The sequence below is a fragment of the Frieseomelitta varia genome, unplaced genomic scaffold (assembly GCF_011392965.1).
Source record: "Frieseomelitta varia isolate USP_RPSP 00005682 unplaced genomic scaffold, Fvar_1.2 scaffold_891, whole genome shotgun sequence".
Lineage (NCBI taxonomy): Eukaryota > Metazoa > Arthropoda > Insecta > Hymenoptera > Apidae > Frieseomelitta > Frieseomelitta varia.
Genome location: NW_025110691.1, coordinates 234,264 through 254,910, shown reverse-complemented (window position 1 = coordinate 254,910; position 20,647 = coordinate 234,264). Strand labels below are relative to the sequence as shown.

Here is a 20,647-nt window from a genome sequence, read left to right as displayed (position 1 = left end):
TTTTTTTTTTTTTTTTTTTTTGTTTTTTTTTTTTTTTTTTTTTTTTTTTTTGCAAAGGGAAGAATTGTGCGGAATATAGATTTAAAAGCAGGTTGATGGAATTATTTAAAGCGTGTTACGAATTAATTCGGTCGTGACGTTTGGAATGGAATATCAAGTGATCCGTGATTTTTTAATTAAGATTACAAGTAATGAATTTTAATCTTCGATCACCCTTTTATGTTGCTGTAAAATAGGAAACACTCGTCGGGACGTTTACTGTTGAATAGGCCGTGACTTGTGTAAACGGGGATGTTCTCTCTAATTGTCATAAAGTAGCTTGAATGTTCTGCTAAAATCCATCTACCAACTCGAGAATGGCAATTTCAAAATTAATTGCATACGTGTGAGTACATTGTTGTACAAATATCGTTATCGACAGTCAATATTCAGTGTACAATCACCAATAATCCATCGAGCAATCATACTTAACGTTGAAGTAATGAAATCTTATTGTTAGAGAATATTTTTCAACAACGATAAACATCTTGCATTGACAAAGCTAAACTTGATATTATTTCTTAACTCTTGTATCTCTTCGAACTTTATTCGTTACTTTAAATAATCCTTCGTTTCATAGATATGTTACGTTAGAGGTGACAATACAATTTGCTATAAAAATTTAAAATATCACGCTTTGAAGTGTCGTAGAAAATAAATTATATAATAATAATAATAATAAAAAACATTAAATTTTATAATACATTAATCTACCAAAAAAATAAATACAAGACGCGCAACATTGAAAACAAATCCGAGTTCAAAGGGTCAACGAACCCTTCGCGCTGGCAACTGGTTCGCGGACCATGACGAGTGACCGAACCGTATACAATAATTTGTCGCTTTTTTTTCTTTTGAATTCGTCACTGTGATATCACTGGATAGAAATTATTAAGGAGTAATAAACTTATCATTTGTTTTACCTGGGTCATATTTATATATACTCAAAACTGAGAAAATGTTGCAATTTTTTACTCTATTGAGTTGTCAAAATTGTTTGGAGCACGCGTCGATTTCATATTCGAAAAGTATATTAATTTATAGGGACCAGACTGTTTGACGGGTCCAAAAATTACGAATACTTTGGAGAGCTAGTAAAAAGAAGCACATATTTGATTGACATGAGCTTTTGTGGTTTATTTGAACACATTATGAACTATAAAAAGCAACATTAAAAGAGAAAAAAAGAGGGCTCTTATTTAACTTTTCAACGGCATTCCTTTACACTACTTTTTTTTACATTGCCTATCGGTGTGCATGATTCCAGCCAAACAGGATTAGCTGCAACAAAAAGACAAAAAAAAGTTCAAAAGTAAACAATATTCTCTAGCGATTGACGAGCCAACGTTTTCACTTTTGTGAAACTCGTGCAAATAGCAGCTATTTGTTTTTGATGGATCGGATTTATGCAAAAAATTTCTACGTTTTTTGTTTATATTTTTCGAAATTGTTAAAAAGTAAAAAAATGTTCGATTGTCAGTAAATGTTACAGTAAAGATACGTACCAAGTTTCACAGTAATCGGTTGGTTAGACTCCGAGATATAAAAACCTAGTTTCAAGAAAAACGCCAGTTTAAAGTTTTAGAACGTTATTTTCCATATGTATCCTTTGCTTACTTTTCTTTATTGTATATCGCGGCACACAGTTCTTACAATTCACAACTAAATTGAATTCAAGTCCACAAATATTCCATTTACCAAAAGTAATTTATGAATCACACGATTTACACTTTATAACACTGCTTAAAGTTGTAAACAAATGATACAAATTCAATTATTCTGTATCCGCGAATTTATTATCATATCCCTAAAATAAATCGTTTTAAAAAGGCCTAGGGCCTTTTCTATCTTATTTCTAATACTCCAGACTACTATTTAAAACAAAACAAAAAAAAAAAAAAAAATCGATTTTTCGAAAATTTCAAACTCTCCTCACCCCTTAAAATTGACGAATTTTCATACTTGTTTCATGGACGATTGAATCTATTTAAACGTATTTATTTATTCGCAGTAAATTCGTGTCCAGTACCCGAGCGATATATATCCTGGACAATCGATACCAGGTGGTAAGTCACTGGGGACCTCTCGTCAGACGCGTTACACGCTGCTGCGAGTATGTTACACGCGTGTAAGCACTGGGACAGGTGCAGGCACGCGAGCAGTCTGCGCGATGTTAGCTAAATTCTCGTTATCCTGGCAGGAGGCCGTGTTGGCCACGCGTGATCCGCTTTAATCCTCGCAAAAAGACGAGCCCAAGGCTCAAGTGGATCAACCTGGCATTGCTCGGACGCGGCGCCGCGTTAGTCGACGACTCGATGTCCGTGTACGGGCTAACGCGCGCGGGCTTTATCATTGTCCTAGTTTTCTGACGTCACGTCGCGCTTCGTGTTTCGCTGAAACCAGGGGCTGGATCGCCGCTGGATTGTCGTTTCGTTGACACGCAAATTGGCAATTGACTCGGCCTAACGCCGGGACGGTGGATTTTCGTTTCGTTGGAACTTGTCGAGAGAAACTTGTCTAGTGCGTTTATCGCGAATACGCTTGATTTTTGTTCACTTGTGCTTCGACTTGTATTCAGTTTAAGATTGAATTCAGTTTTGGAATTACTCGTTTTTGGTTCGACTTTGTCGCCAATTTCGAAGACATTGAGACTGTGGAGCAAAGAACGAGACCGAGCGTTTAAAATTTTAGTTACTTTATAATTTATACGTTACTATGTATGTTTTTATCGTTGTTTCATATTGATTTTGTTTTGTACGACGATTAATAATTCGCTTCAACTGTGGATTTTTATGTAACGAGGTAACGATGTTTAATTTCTTCTCTGAAGTTCAATTGAATATATTGAATCATACTGTTATACTGTTAAGCCTTTATTTTTGTATTTACATGACAAATAATATTGTCGATATATATTGCAATGTTATCGATATTTTGAAACATTTTTTCGTATCGTATTCAAATTTGTAAACGCGGTAAGCTCCGAAGATCGAACAACAAAATACTCTAGATTTTCTCATACATTTTTCCTTTCAGAATAATTCCAATAACATTCTCATCGAAGAATCGTCGACATTTTTCCACAAATTTCCGTACACATTTTTGCGTAAAACATTTATTCCCATGAATAGTCGAAACGTCTGCCGGCTATCTGTTTTTTTCTGAAACGTGAATTTTTCCCTCGTCGAGCGAGGTTTTTTTTTTTTTTCGAAAATGTTTTTCGTTTTGAAACCGACCGCGTTGAGGTCGAAGAGTTAATTGATAACGCGACGAACAGTAAGCTATTTAATTTCGTCGGATCTACCGGCACTTGCTTCTGTTGTTAGCGTCGAGCGAGTTTCGGATGAAAAATGAATTTCCCCCGACTTGAAAATCGCGGCACGTCGCCGGCTCGATCGAAGGCAACGCGATTAAGTCGATGATGCGAGGTCAAGATCGAGCTTTTCTCCCGACAGTTTTGCCTTTCTGAGGAATAACGATAACTTCACGGGGAGAGATTAGCCGGAAGTGGCGACACTCGGGACCGAATTGAAATCGTCTGTCCGAAGTGACACTCCCTCCTCCTCCTCCTTCTTTTGTTTCTTTCTCCATCATTTGTTTTTGTTAATTCGTTTCTCATTAGGAACTTCCTCGCGGAGTGTCCAACGCGGGCAAGTTTGTCCGTGAATTATCATGTTTCTGACGGGACGAAAGTACTTGCTAACAAAGAGGAAATTGTGCGCTTTACTCTGCTCCAAGGAGTTGAAAATGTATTTGCTTAATTCGTTGTTAACAACGTTTAATTAAAGCGTCGTGGAATAAGTTGAAGTTGTTACACTGTATGTGCGTGTATGCAGGTTTGCCAGGCTTCTGATAATACTTCTCGAGATTGATTTTTCTGAGTGAGTAAACTCGAGGTCGAGAGAACAATTTTCGTTGCAAATTTATCATGTTTCATTTATTTTGTTTTTAACCACTTGCGTCTGGCAACTGATTGCGGACCATAACGAGCGCACTAAACTGTATACAATAATTCGTCGCTTTCTTTTTGAGCTCGTCGGTACGATATCACTGTAGATAGAAATTATTAAGACGTAATAAATTTATTACTTTAGTTTGCCTGGGTTGTATTTAAATATATTTAAAACTGAGGAAATATTGCAGTTTTTTTTTGCGGCGAAAAATGCGTGGCACGTCATTCCAGCGCAAGAAGTTAATCATTTTATGCATTCTTCAATGACTAATTGTTGTATATTAAAATAGCAGTTCAACTTACCATTATTTGCTAAAATAAGAAAAATTAAAAAATTATAAAAACAACGCTACACGTTTTTTTCTTAACAATTCACTTCTCAATAATACTTTCATAGCGATTCTTATTTCAAAATTTATACGAAGGTAATGATTAAAAAATAAATGGATGAACGTTTGAAAGAACTGATACACCAGAATTTATACGAAGGTAATGAAAAATAAAAAAATTATCTACGAACATAAGCAATCAAAAAATATGATTGATGTATACTTCTGAATTATCTACGATTCGATAGAACAATACAATTACAAAATCAACACCAGATCACGATACAGTTGATTACAAAAAGTTGCAATTGCATCGTTGCGACGATGGAGTCATCGAGTCGCGTCAGTTTCTCTTTTGCTATGTCGGTGAAGCACGAGGTAACGTCGATCAATTTTCTTCAGTGTTTTCGTTCGTCTCCGAAGCTTTCGCAGCTGGTGAGTGTACTTGGTTGCGAGAGGGTTAAACGGAAGGTTAATGCAGCGAATAAACGTACCACGTTCCTGGCCGATAAATCACAAAATGGAGTGTAATGAAACCGGTTGAACGACTCGTGCTTTAATACGACAGTTGCTATCAGTTTTCGCTATTAATTGTTCACTCGCTTCGTGGAAACGCGTTATCGCGTCAGCGCGGCCGATTCTTTCGGCATTCGTCTTCTCTCTCTCTCTCTCTCTCTCTCTCTCTGCTACATTATCGTTGTTTCCGTTCCAGTGCTTGGCAGTTGTCGGAGCCAAGAGTGCGGACACGAAAGGCTGGTGAAGTGCGGAAGACCCCTCGAGAGAATCAACAGCGACTACTTGAGCTTCGCTGTGAAGAAGGAGGAACTTCAGCAGCTATGCCCGTGAGTTTTCCAATTAGATTTTCCTTAGATTTTCTTTCGCGCGGATGGCGGATTCTAGTTTCTCATTTTCGTATGTCGAATCGTCGTCGATGCGATTTTCGCACTGGAGACGATGTTACACGGTGTTTTTTTTTTTTTTGGTAATTCGGTCGTTTTATTTATATTTATTAAGTTTAAATTTAAATTCAAAATTATCATTGATACGGTACTTGAGGAAAATCACGCGTTTGTAAAATTACTGAATCATCAATTTGCAAAATAATTTTCAATTATCAATTTACAAGTTATTTCTGAATCATCAGTTATACATTTATTTCATTTATTTATTTATTATCCGTTCAAATTATTTTTCGATCAATTACACGTTTATCATTCGGTTAAAATTATTTCACAAACATTACGCAAATAAAATGCATCTGTTACACTCATTTATATTTGCGAGATATGAAAATTTTGTTCGCCGAACGTCGATAATAAAAAATAATGGAACAATCGAGATCAAGTGAAAATCGAACAAGTTGAAGAATTGAATTTTCTTCGTTTATAATTACGCCGTCTTAAAATTTCTTCGTAGATGGTTCTCGATTACTTCTACCGTTGACTAATCAGTCGGTTAAGGCCACTCTCGGGTTTGCTTTCGTTATCCAATTGTCGTTTGAATTTTCTCATGACGGATAAACAGCCACTCGAGAGAGAATCGATCGCGCTAATAATTCGATCGATCGAAACGAAGTTTAATGCGATTCGAATTTCTCGCTTGCTTACCCGAATTTATCGGCCGGTGTCTGTTTATTTTCTCTCGATCCAGCCAGCCAGCTAGCTAAGCTAGCTCGCGGAACGAGTTTCGAACGTCGAAAGAGAATTCTAATAAGCTGGCTCGCTAATTTGCTTGGAAGTTGCTGGAACAGGCCACTTGAGATTTCTTCGGAGTTTTAAATAGCCTCTTAAGAGCTAGCCGGTTAATTTTTTTTTCTCCCTCCCCCCAACCCTTTGGCCGGATTAACTTTCGTTTCTCAGCAGTCTCGCTGCTGAAGTAGCTTTATCGAGTTAATTTGACGTATTAAAGGATAAAATGTGAAATTGACGACAACGCGAATTGACGTTACAACGTGAGAACGACAAGATAATAATTAGTGATCGTAAGGATCTGATTTTGTCAGAAGTGCAAAATTTATGTTCAATTTAGTTTATTTCAATCCCTTGGCACTCGATAGTGTTTGTACAAATATATATATACACACAGGAGGAGGAAAGAAAACTGTTGGCTGCGATTAAATAGCGTTCAATCTGAAACCGGGCGTAGGTAAACAAAAATCGATGATGCAAATCGATCCGAATGATTATTTGCCCGGTATTTTTGACGATCGCATAATTGGAAAACGTTTCCAACGACACGGGCTACACCGCGTGAAAATACAATAACAGCCCGGCGACGCCCGAAGATATTTTTTTCGAAAATATCAAGATCAGCCTACCTAGTGGGTTTAACTCTATCGACGATTTAGTCGCCGCAACGTTTCCTTTTTTATTTTTTTTTTTTTTTTTTTTTTTTTTTTTTTTTGGTGGCAGAATTTTTGGTTCCCTGAAGAAACTTTCTCACGTGTATTTTTCATATCTGCAATTAAGCAGATGATGAAAGTTGTGGAAAAAGTATGCTTGAACTTAGAGCAACGTCATCGATTCTAAACTAATTCGTCACTTGTTCCTCATTTGGACGTTATTGATATCAGAGTCGGACATTATTCGAATAAACATATTTTTAAAAATTATTAAATAATTTAATATTAAAATTATTAAATAATTATTCGTATATATTTTCTTTCAGTTGAACGTCTTATCTGAATGGTAATTATTCGTAATAATTTATACTTATTTTATTTAGTCGGACGAGTTTCTTGAATAATGCAATGAAGTAATCATTGTTTTTGCTTTAAATTTTTACGCGTGCATGCGCAATATTTGAAAATATGTTTATATTAAAGTAAAACGTGAAAAACATGACAAATTACTTCACACGTTAAACATTTTTACATATGACATAATATAACCAGATAAATATAACAATAATCATTCGAACAAATTTTTATTTACTCGATTCATTCAAAACTTTGTTCCTTATCTGTCGTGCAAACAAAATTTTGTCCAATACTGAGTCAATAATCAATTTCTGTTCAATCAAATTATTCAGCAATTTAAACTTTCGAAAGTTACGATTCGTTACATCACTATGTAAATATCAATTATCTTAGTAAGGTAAGTAATTAGATATAATTAATCGCCACGGTCCGTGGCGACCGATTAATGTTGGAATTTCGTTATAAAAATGAAAAATGGAAACAAGAAAAAAAAAAACAAACATTTACGATCGGTTCGTTACGAAATAAGTCGCCGACCAGTTACGATTTCAATTTACTTATAAAACACAGTATCCCGCTTAGTAAGCAAGCAGCTGTGTTTTGGAAAAAATTAAACAAGAAGATAAAAAATACAGAAGTTTAAAATCAAAGTTTAAAATACAGAGTTTTAACATTCGCAATAAACTTTTTAAAATTTGTTTACGTTTTTTAAATGTAAAATGCCATTTAATTACGTTTAAATGTAAAATTTTTAACATTCGCAACAAACTTAAAATTTGTTTACGCTGTTTAAATGTGAGATGCCATTTAATTATATTTAAATGTAAAATTTTTGACATTCGCAATAAATTTAAAATTTGTTTACGCTGTTTAAATGTAAAATACCATTTAATTACGTTTAAATGTAAAATTTTTAACATTCGCAATAAATATAAAATTTGTTTACGCTGTTTGAATGTAAAACGCACGCTGACGGACCAGCTACTGAACATGTTCAATCGACCTCACAGACGACCTCAATCACGTTTTTACCTCATTTCGAAGAAACAGAAGTATTTCACAACGATTCTAATTGCTTTTCCTATTTGTTTTCGGCTTTCAACAACCACTCAACGAATCACTTCAGCGAAACGGATCGGAAGATACTAAATTTGGAAGCGACTAATTGCTTACGTGAAAAAGGAATCATTAGATTTCACCGCAATTTGTTTTCAACTGGATTGGTACCACTCGATTAGTACAAATTAATTCCAGTCGTTGAGTCTCTATTCATAGAAATTATTAACGAGTGAAAACTGGTCGCTCTGGAGTTTTAACTTTCAGTGATTGAAAACAGTTTAATAAACAAGAATACGAATCATTTAAATTTCCTGATTTATGTGGAATTCGTTGGAGTTCACCGCGATTTCTTCCCGATTGTTCCATTTCTCAATCATTATAATTCCATATTTAACGACTCTATTCGTAGAAATTTTTAACGAGTGAAAACTGGTCACTTTGGAGTTTTAACTTTCCGCGAATCAAAACAGTTTAATAAACGAGAATGTGGATCATTTAAATTTCCCGATTTATGTGGAATTCGTTGGATTTTACCGATTTCTTCCCGATTGTTCCATTTCACAATCATTATAATTCCATATTTAACGACTCTATTCGCAGAAATTTTTAACGAGTGAAAACTGGTCACTTTGTAGTTTTAACTTTCCGTGAATCAAAACAGTTTAATAAACAAGAATACGAGTCGTTTCCCGATTTCAATCGCATAACAACCACGCATAAGTGCATAATTTTTTAGTCCGCTCGTCGATGCTTGACTCCTTACGATTTTCAAACATTCCACAAGCAATTACGACTTCCGAGCTGTTATTAGCTGGCAATAAATAGTAACAATCGCAGCTCCGACACGCGTTCCATTTTATCTTTTCAACGACGTCTGTGAATTATCGCACGATTATTCGATTCAAACTAATCACGACCAGAGGAACAAGAGCAAGTGATTGTAAGAGAGAAAGGTTCCGTTTCTTTTTCCCTTTTTTTCATCTGTTTTTTTTTTTTTTTTTTTTTCCAGTAACGAAGTTTCTCAGCGCTGGTTCCAGTCGAGCCGCGAGATAACATGGCCAACGTCACGAAACGATTTGCACCTCGATTTACAGCCTGTTCGGTGCACTACTGCAAGAAACACTCGGGCGAACGTGGACACGAATCAAAATTCGTTCTCCTCTCAAGAGCAAGTGAAAGATCGACCGTGCGTTTCGTTCTCGAATTCAATTTATTAGATCCTAGCCAACAATTTACTATCCAGCCTACGTTTTTCTCGATCACATGACGCTCAACGATTGCGTGGCGCCGCAACCGACCGATCCCTGCATGTAGTCCGGGAAGTTCGACTCGAGCACGCGCATCCTGGCTCTCGCGTAATCGGCGACGACATGGGTCACCAGTGAACAATCGGCGCTGGTGTACACTTGGTCGAAACACCGTGAGACGAACGGATTGGTCGCGTCCCATCGGTAAACATCCGACTCGCCCTCGTACCGGAAGAAGAGCGCGCTGCCATTGTCCGTGCCCAGCAGGACCATTTTCTTCGGCTTGGCGCCGAGATCGTGGATCTTCCCGTTCGCGGAACCGCTGCGCAGGTGCTCGGTCCTGATCGAGAACATGCGGCTGCTGCTCAGGTAGGTGAAAATCAAGCAGGTACTGCCGTCCGAGCGTCGGAGGAGAGCTAGATAGAGAACGTCCCTTCGTGTTGCGCCCGTAGCGACCGCCTGAGGCAAAACCACGCGGTGACCTCGACCGAGGGTGACGTCGTAGACGAGGATCGCTCTGGAGGCAGCGTCCGACACGTAGACGAACACTCGTCCGTCACGGCTATAATCGGACACCAGGTATTGGAGTCGGGACGTCGAGGTCGTCAGCCCGGTCAGGTCTATGGTTTTCACCAGCTGCGAGGGAGGATTCGTGTGAATACCAATAAATGTGCAAATGCTAGCAATTGTGTAGATATGTGTATGTGTGTGTGTGTGACTAGTGTAAATTAGTAAATGGTAAATAAGTGTGCAAACGTTGGATAACGATTACTTACGATCTTGTGATACACCGAATTATTATTGTTACAAGTTCGTAAGTTAGTTGTTATAGATAGAGAATTATTGTAATGGCTACATTATAAACTATAATTGATTAAATTATAATCACGAATCTTTAATCGATATAATATGGAACGTAAGAAAGAAGAATCTACATTGAGAGACATGATCGTCTCTTGTCAGACTGTACTAGCTTTTCATTCGAACTAACACGAAATGAATGTATCGTAGGGAATAGAATGACAAAATGGCGCTTACTTTGCCCGTGACCACGTTGATAGCGAGCACTTTTGGCGGACATTTCCGTACAGGTTCGTCCAAGGTGCTCACAACGCCAGTGTCGAGGACCCAGAGGATGTTCTGAGGATCCAGATAAATGTCCACAACGTTCTGCAGTGCTGTGCAGGTTCCTTCCTCCTGGAGGGACCAGCAAGGATATGGAACAAGGGTTGCTTCACAGTTTTCGCTTTTGTGAGAGATCTGCGCCAACGTTGCTGGAATACCAGCCTTGTACCTATATATTGAAAAATTGATAATTAATGAAATTAATGAAATTGACAAAATTAATAAAAAAATTAATTTAATTTTAATATTTGTAACATGTAACATCCGACTCATTTTTCCATTCATTCGTGTTAAATGAAAAGGGAACTTTCGCTCAAACAACTGATTGATATCTATATGTATGTTATGAAAAAGAAATCTTATGTGTATTGAAACTGAAGTAGATATAAATATAATAAGACATACATATAAGCACCGAAAGTCTTTTTTCTAAAGTTGTTCGTCAAACTGAACTCTTTTGGTCAGACACGACTGTTTCAATTAAGAGAAAGGCAGATCTCGATGTGATCTTATCAATTAATTTCTTTCAATTTCTTTAGATCCTCCAGATACTTATTATTGTTGAAATTTTATTTCATCAATAGGATCAATAATTTCAATAAACTAAATTATTATTTTTAATTTATATTATTTTTGAAGGATTAATATCTAAACGATCTGTTTTATTTAAATTTTATCAATCATCATTAGAATGATTAAATAATTATCCTCCGTTTAATCATATATGTAATGAAGCTCCATTAATTATAAATAAAATAAAAAATATCATTAATAAATAAATTTTTATATGGCAGAATAATGCTTTGAATTTAAACATTAAATAAAAAATTTATATTTTTATGAAAAATTTCGACATGAATAATATTTATGTCACAATAATATTTCATGATTCAAATTCATTATATTCAGATCATTTCATTTCATTTCACAATTTTATCATATTATTTATAATTATAATTGTTTCATTAACGTTAATCTTTATCTTAGATTTAATATTAAATAAATTTTTTAATTTATCTTTATCAAAAAATCGAATTATACAATTGAAATTATCTGAACTTTAATAACAATATTTATTTTATTAACAATTTGTTATCCATCATTAAAAATTTTATATTTCATTAATGAAATATTTGATCCTTATTTTTCTATTAAAGCAATTGCTCATCAATGATATTGATCTCATGAATATTCAAAATTTAATAATTGTGAAATCAATCGTTATAAATAATTATATATAATAAAGAAGTAATTAAGTATATAATAAATAGAAATAATTTTTTTAATTTAAATCAATTTTAAATCATTAGAAACAGAAAATCGGTTTGATTGGTAAAATTTAAATAAAATAGATCGTTTAGATATTAATCTTTCAAAAATAATATAAAAATAATAATCTTTAAATATCTTTTTAATAAAATAATAATAATAAAATAATAATCAATCTTAAAATAATAATAATAAAACAATAATCTTAATATTAATAAAATAATGATAAAATAATAATCCGTTCATTGAAATTATTCATCCTATTGACGAAATAAAATTTCAACAATAATAAGAACTATTCCATTTAAAGTTCCATTACGATTAATTGTCTCATCATACCTGGGCAGGGCCACAATGGCCTTGTTCTCAAACATAGCGACCCTAGTTGCGATCACGTTCTTCGAGATGTATTTCCCGCTGCTTTTGAACATATTTCTCGTGGTGGAGCAGGGCCATTCGAAGCTGCCGCCGGTCCATTTCACGGTCTCTGGCAATGTCGCGTTCGTTAACGCGAGAATGGCCACGAGGGCCAACGTGGTGAATGGTGAAACAAATTGTCCCTGGCCGTGCATAGTATTTCTCTCGCGGAGACGCAACTGAGAAATCCGAGAGATTACGCCAGTTATATACGAGGTGATGGTGTCTTCGCCAGGTGACGAAATGCAGGAAGAAAAATTTCGCATTTCCTTCTTTTTTTTTTTTTTTATATATACCTCTTTGCGCTTGAGGAACCCGGAAACAGTTCACGAGAGATCGGATGTTTTTCAACATTCTTTCTATTGTTGACAAAATCGCAATGCCAATGTTACGATCGTGTCCCGAGCTGTTTGTCACGTAGCTTTGTACGACCAACTCATTATACATAAAATAATTAAACGAATGGAAGAAATTCTGATCTGACAAGCGAGAAGCTTTCCTTGTTGTTTTGGTAAACAACATTGAGAATACACTTCCTCGTAGTTGCTCGTTCGTGCCGTTTCGTCCGTGTTGGAAGCGTTGCGACAACCGGAAGGACGCCCCGGCTTTGCAAACATACAAAAGTGCACGATTGCTCGGTGTACGGAAATCTACGGGCTCGTTTGTATATAAGCTGAAAATCAGATATAACGTTCGCGTATTCGAGTGTTCGTGTTGTTCGTCGTAAAATCGCGTAAGTCTCTTCTTCACTTGACTCTGGGATAATTAGGCTACGGACGTTTGTATGGATACATATTTTTATACGAGCGCAACGGGGCCTGATTAAAAGTCTCTCATCTAAAAAGTTGCGACTACGCTTCTTCTTGCATCTTTCGAATTCCCATAAGTGCATAAACATCCGTAAACCGAAAAGATTCTTATTAAATTAATAATACGAGAGTATAAACTGTTTCGGTGTGTCAGTTGAGAAAGTAAACTGCATGTTAATAAAATGGGATAAAATTTTTATTGAATATGGTATCATATTGAAAGCCTCCAGATGAATATATAACAATATCAAATGTGTTCTGTTTATCCTTCAAAATGGAAATATCTTTCGAGAGATTAAAATTGTAAAAATAATGTTCCTGTAAAAGTTGTGTGGTATAAAAGGGCATATTGTGTGGTGTTAATCGTTAATTTTTGTAGAGGGAGGAAATTTCAAGATCAAGTTGACTCATTCAGGTATGAGGGTCGTGTAATTTTGAACGCAACGGTAGATTCATTCTTTATAAAATGATAAATCAATTATTTATGTCAGAAAACTGTTTGTGTTTTTTGGAGATATTTTCACTTTAATTATGTAAAAGTTATGAAAGACTTTACAAAATTATTAAATATTAATATTAATTAAATATTAAATATTAAATATTAAATATTAATATTAATTAAATATTAAATATTAAATATTAAATATTAATATTAATTAAATATTAAATATTAAATACTAATATTAATTAAATATTAAATATTAAATATTAAATATTAATTAGATATTAAATATTAAATATTAAGTATTAATATTAATTAGATATTAAATATTAAATATTAAGTATTAAGTATTAAATATTAATATTAATTAAATATTAAATATTAAATATTGAATATTAAATATTAAATATTAAATATTAATATTAATTAAATATTAAATATTAATATTAATTAAATATTAAATACTAATATTAATTAAATATTAAATATTAAGTATTAATTAAGTATTAAATATTAAATACTCCTATTGATAAATGAAATAAATATTAAATATTAATATTAATTAAATTTAATTAATAATTAAAGAGAAAATATCTCTGAAACTAATAGTTTCTTAATACTTTATTTATAGACTCATCGAGATGAATCGATTGCTGCATTCAAAATGACATAATTCCATTTACAAACCCACAAAAATCACCTACAATAATTATTAATACTAAACAACTATTTTTATATATATATATATATATATAAAACTTCAATCTCTCACTCGAGATATTTCCATTTCGCGAGAGATGAACAAAATAATACAGGCCCATATAATCTTTGTATTTCACTCGATCATCCTTTTCACAGTTCCTTGAACCATTCTCCGCAACAAACAAGACAGAATGAAGAGGTTCCTGTGCGTCGCCATTTGTCTGACGATCCTGACGGAGATCCTACTGTTCGGCAATGGTAAGCCGCTGCTACCGAAACCATTGGTCCTCTCGGGGTTCAGCCTGGACTGGCCGTGTCAAAGCACGAAGAACATATACGAGACTAGCGGCCGATACATCTCGAGGAACGTGATCGCCACCAGAGCGCAGATATTCGACGGCCAAGCGATATTGGCACTGCCGCGTTACAAACCGGGCGTGCCATTTACATTGGGTGTCCTCTCGTTGAAGTCGCACAGCTGCGAGCCAAAAATCGCTCCGTTCCCCTGTTGGGCCATTCAAGAAGAAGGGAACTGCCAGGCGTTGCAGAGCGCGGTGGACATAGTATTGGACATTCAGCACATCCTTTGGGTCCTCGATGTGGGAATCGTCAACACTCTGGAGCAGCCTGTTCGCAGATGTCCACCGAAGGTTGTTGGAATCAACGCCAAGAGCGGAAAGGTGAGCGGCGTGCTTTGATCGTTGAGACCAAGTGAAAGTAGAATTTGCCGTATGATCGTCGTTCAACGACGTGGTTGGAAAATTGTGGTCAATGACAGAGATATTACGTAGTTAATTACGAGTAAAACTTCCATTTAATTAACCATTAAGGGAACAGAAAAGGCTTCTTTCGAGGCTTGGGAATATTGGATATGTGTTTTTTTGAATGGGATAGATGCATTAGATATTGAAACAAGATGTACCAGATATATATAACATATAATTTATAATAATAGATAATAATAAAATATATTTATATTATTATATATAATTATATATAATATATTAATATACAATGTTTATATTATATATTATATACATATATAATATATAATAAAATATATTTATATTATTATATATAATTATATATAATATATTAATATACAATATTTGTTATATATGTATATTAATATACAATATTTATATTATATATTATATACATAATAATATAATAATAAAATTATATATAATATATAATATATAATAATATAATTATATACGTAGAATATTTTTGAAATAAAATCCCAATATTACATTTGTGAAAAAATGCCTCTAAATGTTAGATTCATTCCATTCAATTAACCTTTAAAGGAACAGAAAAGCTTCCTTTGAGGCTCGGGAATTGGATATGTGTTTTTTTGAAATGGGATAGATGCATTAAATACTAAAACTAGATGTATTAGATACATATATATATATTATATAATAAAATATATATAATATATAATAGTATGTAATAATAAAATATAATTATTCATTATTATATTAATATATAATATCTATTATAATAATAATATACAATATTTGTTGTTATATTATATATTATACACATAATAATATAATAATATACAATATTTATTATTATATTATATACTCTATGTATAATAATATATTGTATAATTATATATAATAATACAATAAAATTATATATAATATATAATAATATAATTATGTACATGGAATATTCTCGAAATAAAAGCCCAATATTTGCATTTGTGAAAAAAATTATTCAACAAATGCAAATTTATTAAATTTGTTAAATTCACATCGGATATTATTTGTTCCAGGTTGTGAAAGTGTTCGACTTATTATATTATTATATAATTATATATAATAATATAATAATAAAATTATATATAATATATAATAATATAATTATATACATGAAAATATTCTCGAAATAAACGCCCAATACTTACATTTGTGGAGAAAATGCCTCTAAACGTTAATCCTTTGAAGTTCCATTGAAGATCATCTTACTCGACAAATGCAAATTTATTAAATTTGTTAAATTTACATCGGATATTATTTGTTCCAGGTTGTGAAAGTGATCGACTTAAGCTCCATGGTAGATATCACATCGCGGTTGCAATATATGGCCGTCGACTACGCGGAGGATGGTCAAGTTTATGTGTACATTTCTGACGCTGGTACCGGCGCCATTATCGTTTACAATGTCACGACCGACGAGGGATATCGCGTGATTCTACCGTCGGCCGTGGCGTCCAGCACGGATAAACCTGATGCTCTGTATCTAGCGCTCGTTAGAAGGAAAAGCTGCGGGTCTACGGTCCTCTATTTCACGTATCTAGGTTCCAATCGAATGTTCGCGATCAAGGCAGTGAATCTGAGAGCAGGCAACGCGCATGGTTCTATAGTGGACATTGGTAGAAAAAGGAATAAGATCGTAGTCTTGGGCACTGACAATGGCTCCGCCATCTTCTTCAGGCTTAAGGGTAAAGAAATTGAGATAAATAATCAGACACTGTGATTCTATGCTCTCCATAGTTGAAACGTTCTCTACGTCATTTTGAAACGAAAGTTTCATCATTTTCCTTTGCGTGTTCGAACGAACGGATGTAGCGTTATTTAAAATATTTGAAATATTAAATGTTTAATTTTTAGTTTTAAATATTTGTAACATTAAATATTTAATTTCTAATTTTAAATATTTATAATGGTAAATATTTGATTTTTAATTTTAAATATTCATAATGCTAAATATTTAATTTTTAATTTTAAATATTTATAATACTAAATATTCAATTTTTAATTTTAAATATTTATAATACTAAATATTCAATTTTTAATTTTAAATATTTATAATACTAAATATTCAATTTTTAATTTTAAATATTTATAATACTAAATATTCAATTTTTAATTTTAAATATTTATAATACTAAATATTCAATTTTTAATTTTAAATATTCATAATACTTTAACTTTTAATTTTAAATATTTATAATATTAAATATTTAACTTTTAATTTTAAATATTTATAATATTAAATATTTAACTTTTAATTTTAAATATTTATAATATTAAATATTTAACTTTTAATTTTAAATATTTATAATATTAAATATTTAACTTTTAATTTTAAATATTTATAATATTAAATATTTAACTTTTAATTTTAAATATTTATAATATTAAATATTTAACTTTTAATTTTAAATATTTATAATATTACACTTTTAATTTTAAATATTTATAATATTACACTTTTAATTTTAAATATATAAATAAACATAATATTTAACTTTTAATTTTAAATATTTATAATATTAAATATTTAACTTTTAATTTTAAATATTCATAATACTAAATATTTAACTTTTAATTTTAAATATTTTAATATTTATAATATTTCAACAGCGTTATTTATAATATTTTAAATATTTAAATAACGCTAATTTGAGAGACTTCAATTTCACAAATTGATTTCTGGCTGTTTCTCCGATATTTTCAGGCGAATCCAACATCTACATGTGGAACACAGACACACCTTTCGTTCAGGACAACTTCCTTTTGGTCGAGAAGGCTGGAGAATGTCGTCTACCGACCGCGGTCGTTCCTGGTTACAAAGATCTAATGTGGGTAATCGAAAGTAACTTCCAAGATTACATCGAGAACTCTGTCAGCTGTTCCGGACCATCAATGGCCATTCATCCGTTGGTGAATTCTTGCAGCGAGTGACATTAAGAACCGAGAGCGATGCGTTTCATAGTACACGGTTCTCACACGATTGTAACTTAATTTCGTTAGCCTTTTGACAGTTATAGAATATTGCTCGAAAGGTTAATCTAGTCATAAAACGCCTCCTCCGTACAGAAATGAATTGCTCTTCGAGGCATAGTTGGGCAAATGATCGATCTCAACGATTAACGATGAAATTCTTTTAACAACTTTTAATCGTAATTATTACATTTCATTAGTTGCAACTGTTGCATTTCAACTACAGTTTGTTAATCATAAGCAACGATTAAATTCTTAGTTTAGTCGTTAATTGTTCGTACAATAAATTTCAATTTTGATTGTCAGTTCGATGTCTTATCAACGATTAACTATTGAAATTTTTTTTGTTGTAAAATTAACGACGTTCCCTATTTTTTCAATGATGTGCAGAGTAAGTCTTCGTAAGTCCGTGAACAGTAGAGTAATATTAATTCTCGATGCAACGAAATAAAATCTCTTATTTGTTTAGTTAACAAAAGAGTAGCTGACATGTGGCTCTCCTAAAAGTTGACGCTTGATTAGAATGTCAAAACATATCTCCAATTTAAACGAAATTATAATTAAATTCGAGGTAATAATTGATAATTGATAACACTGTTAATCGATTAAATTTCATTTATCAAAAAATCGGCCATTTTTCGACAATTATTAATTAAACTGATAAAATTTTTATCGATTAATGCCCAACTCTGCTTCGAGGAGCATCGAAGCTGGACAAATATCGACCAGTGTCAAATGAGAAGCTTCGAGGGCCATTTCCTATAAATGGCCAATCAAAACGAAGCGAACGTCATTGTAAAAAAAAAAAAGAACCAACAATTACTCATACGTAAATGAATAAATATTTCTGAATGTAATATTTATTAAATAACCTATTGTCCTTCCCATCGTTTTGTGCCACAGTCTCGTTAATAATTCCTCTACACGCGAGTACATGACGAAATTAATTTCGACAAGGTCGAGCGAACATCCACGAGAAATTGATGTCGACGTCGATTTAAAATGTGAAAGGTAAGGGATTAGTTAGACACGTTAGGATAACACGTGGAATTAAATCGTTAATCGAGAGGTTAATGCAGGACAAGTAACATTAACGAGCCAAATTATCTTCCAATCACTATGTTTTGCACGCAATTATCAATTTCTTTTTAATTCAATTACAGTCATAAATTTTACGATTTCAACAGGTGAACGACGTTGACAAACGTAATTTATTCTAGCACGCGTATATACAGGGTGTTCCAGTAAGAATTAATACTTGATTGTATCCGCTATTTTTGGAGACGTGAAGAAATATTATTTTATTAAAAGTTGTTCAACATAATGCAACGATAATAATTTTTTTTCTTGGGAATTTCGGCGATTTCAGAATTATCTTCTTTATTTTTTTTTTTTTTTTTTTAATAAAATTAATTTTTAAATAGAGATAATAGAATTTTTCTTTTTCAAACAGAATTGAATTTCTTTTTATGCATTAGTCAGTGCAGCTGTATGATATTAACCTATGCACTGCCAAAGAATTATTAATTTGGGGAATATTTGCATTTTCATTTTGCAAAATTTAGGAAGGCAGTATTCTTGTATTCGTATTGTCTTTGTAATTTCTCCTTATCTTCAAAAAACAGCGGAGACAATCAAGTACTATATCAAGCGTCTCTTTTATTGAATGTAAAACTTGATCGTTCGATCATTTTGTGACCAGTTTTATTAAGAATAAGATAATATTCTCGACACTTCGACCGGTTATTCGAGACACGTTCTTTATTTGTTCAACTCAGAAAATTTAGAAAATTATTCCAGTAGAAACATTAAATCACCGACACGTGGCTAAATAATTACCTTGTATGACGAGAAACGAAAACTCGAATGTCGGCCGGCATCTTTCTGAATTGAATCTGTATAGTTTAATAAATTGAATTAAATGCTGAATGGAATACTTTTGCGATGATAAATGACTGTGATGTAACGATGCTTCTTCAAGACCGTCAGCAAAAATTCAAATTCGCGACTCAGCGTTTTACAAAGTTCAACGACAGGGGAAACGATGATCATCGTATTAAATTATGCATGCTTTCGTTTTGAAAATTGAATAAAAAGAAAGTTGTCAAATCTCTGTCTACTTTATATCTCGTTGATATTTCGTTAAAGAGAAAAAAATTGTTAGGCGATAAATATTATTTGTTTTGTAAGAAATGACATTTGTCACTTTAACAATTGGAACTATTATGCATATGTATCTTGACGCAAAAAATTTCAAATAAGATGTAAAACAGTGTGTCTTGTAGTCGCAAATAAAATATAGAATTCTATGTTTGTACGATATCTTGAAAAATATCACGCGTTGTTTAAAAAAAAACTCGTCAATCTCAGAAATTCAATGATAATATCAACGGTTCAGCTTTTGCTTTTGACAATGTTAATACGTCGTCATAACTATCAGTCATTTTTACGTTTTCTCGAATAATCTTTACGTTTTTTTATTATAAATATATTGCTAGGCTAATCTTTTTCAATCATAAATATCATGATTCATTGGCTTTTCTTACAAACAGGCTAAATGTACATTTGAAATTATTTCCTTCCACTGCACTTTCAAACATTGCCATTCCTTACAATTGTGTTAATATCTTCATCTGGAAATCAAGGAATTATGCTAACGTGCAACAATTTTAATTGCATCAGGCAATATAAAATAAATTATATTAAATTATAATAAATTATATTAATTGTTAAATGATAAAATTTATATATAAAGTAATTTATAAATAAATATATATATATGTATAAAGTAAAATAAACTTAATTAAAATTTATATATA

The 20,647-nt window shown here is 32.5% G+C and overlaps 3 protein-coding genes across 4 annotated transcripts in view; 2 read left to right on the top strand and 1 right to left on the bottom strand.

Moving 5' to 3' along the window:
* Positions 1 to 9,334: 9,334 nt before the first annotated feature.
* Positions 9,335 to 12,290, bottom strand: LOC122537205 (protein yellow). The gene is made up of 3 exons (XM_043670223.1): positions 12,058 to 12,290; positions 10,363 to 10,618; positions 9,335 to 9,960 (listed from the first exon to the last, which is right to left on the bottom strand). The coding sequence occupies exons 1-3, from the start codon at positions 12,288 to 12,290 to the stop codon at positions 9,337 to 9,339; spliced, it is 1,113 nt and encodes a 370-aa protein (XP_043526158.1). The 3' UTR covers positions 9,335 to 9,336.
* Positions 12,291 to 12,776: 486 nt separating this feature from the next.
* Positions 12,777 to 17,990, top strand: LOC122537204 (major royal jelly protein 1-like). Its single transcript, XM_043670222.1, has 4 exons — positions 12,777 to 12,868; positions 14,245 to 14,768; positions 16,126 to 16,543; positions 17,563 to 17,990. Exons 2-4 carry the CDS (start codon positions 14,280 to 14,282, stop codon positions 17,787 to 17,789), a joined length of 1,134 nt encoding a protein of 377 aa, XP_043526157.1. The 5' UTR covers positions 12,777 to 12,868; positions 14,245 to 14,279; the 3' UTR covers positions 17,790 to 17,990.
* Positions 17,991 to 19,004: 1,014 nt separating this feature from the next.
* The window catches only part of LOC122537202 (netrin receptor UNC5C-like), a 47,751-nt gene continuing 46,108 nt past the window's right edge, over positions 19,005 to 20,647 (top strand). For both annotated transcript variants that reach the window (XM_043670216.1, XM_043670215.1), the window contains exon 1: positions 19,005 to 19,015. The gene's annotated coding sequence lies outside the window, so the exon portion shown is untranslated. The remainder of the gene's footprint in view (positions 19,016 to 20,647) is intronic.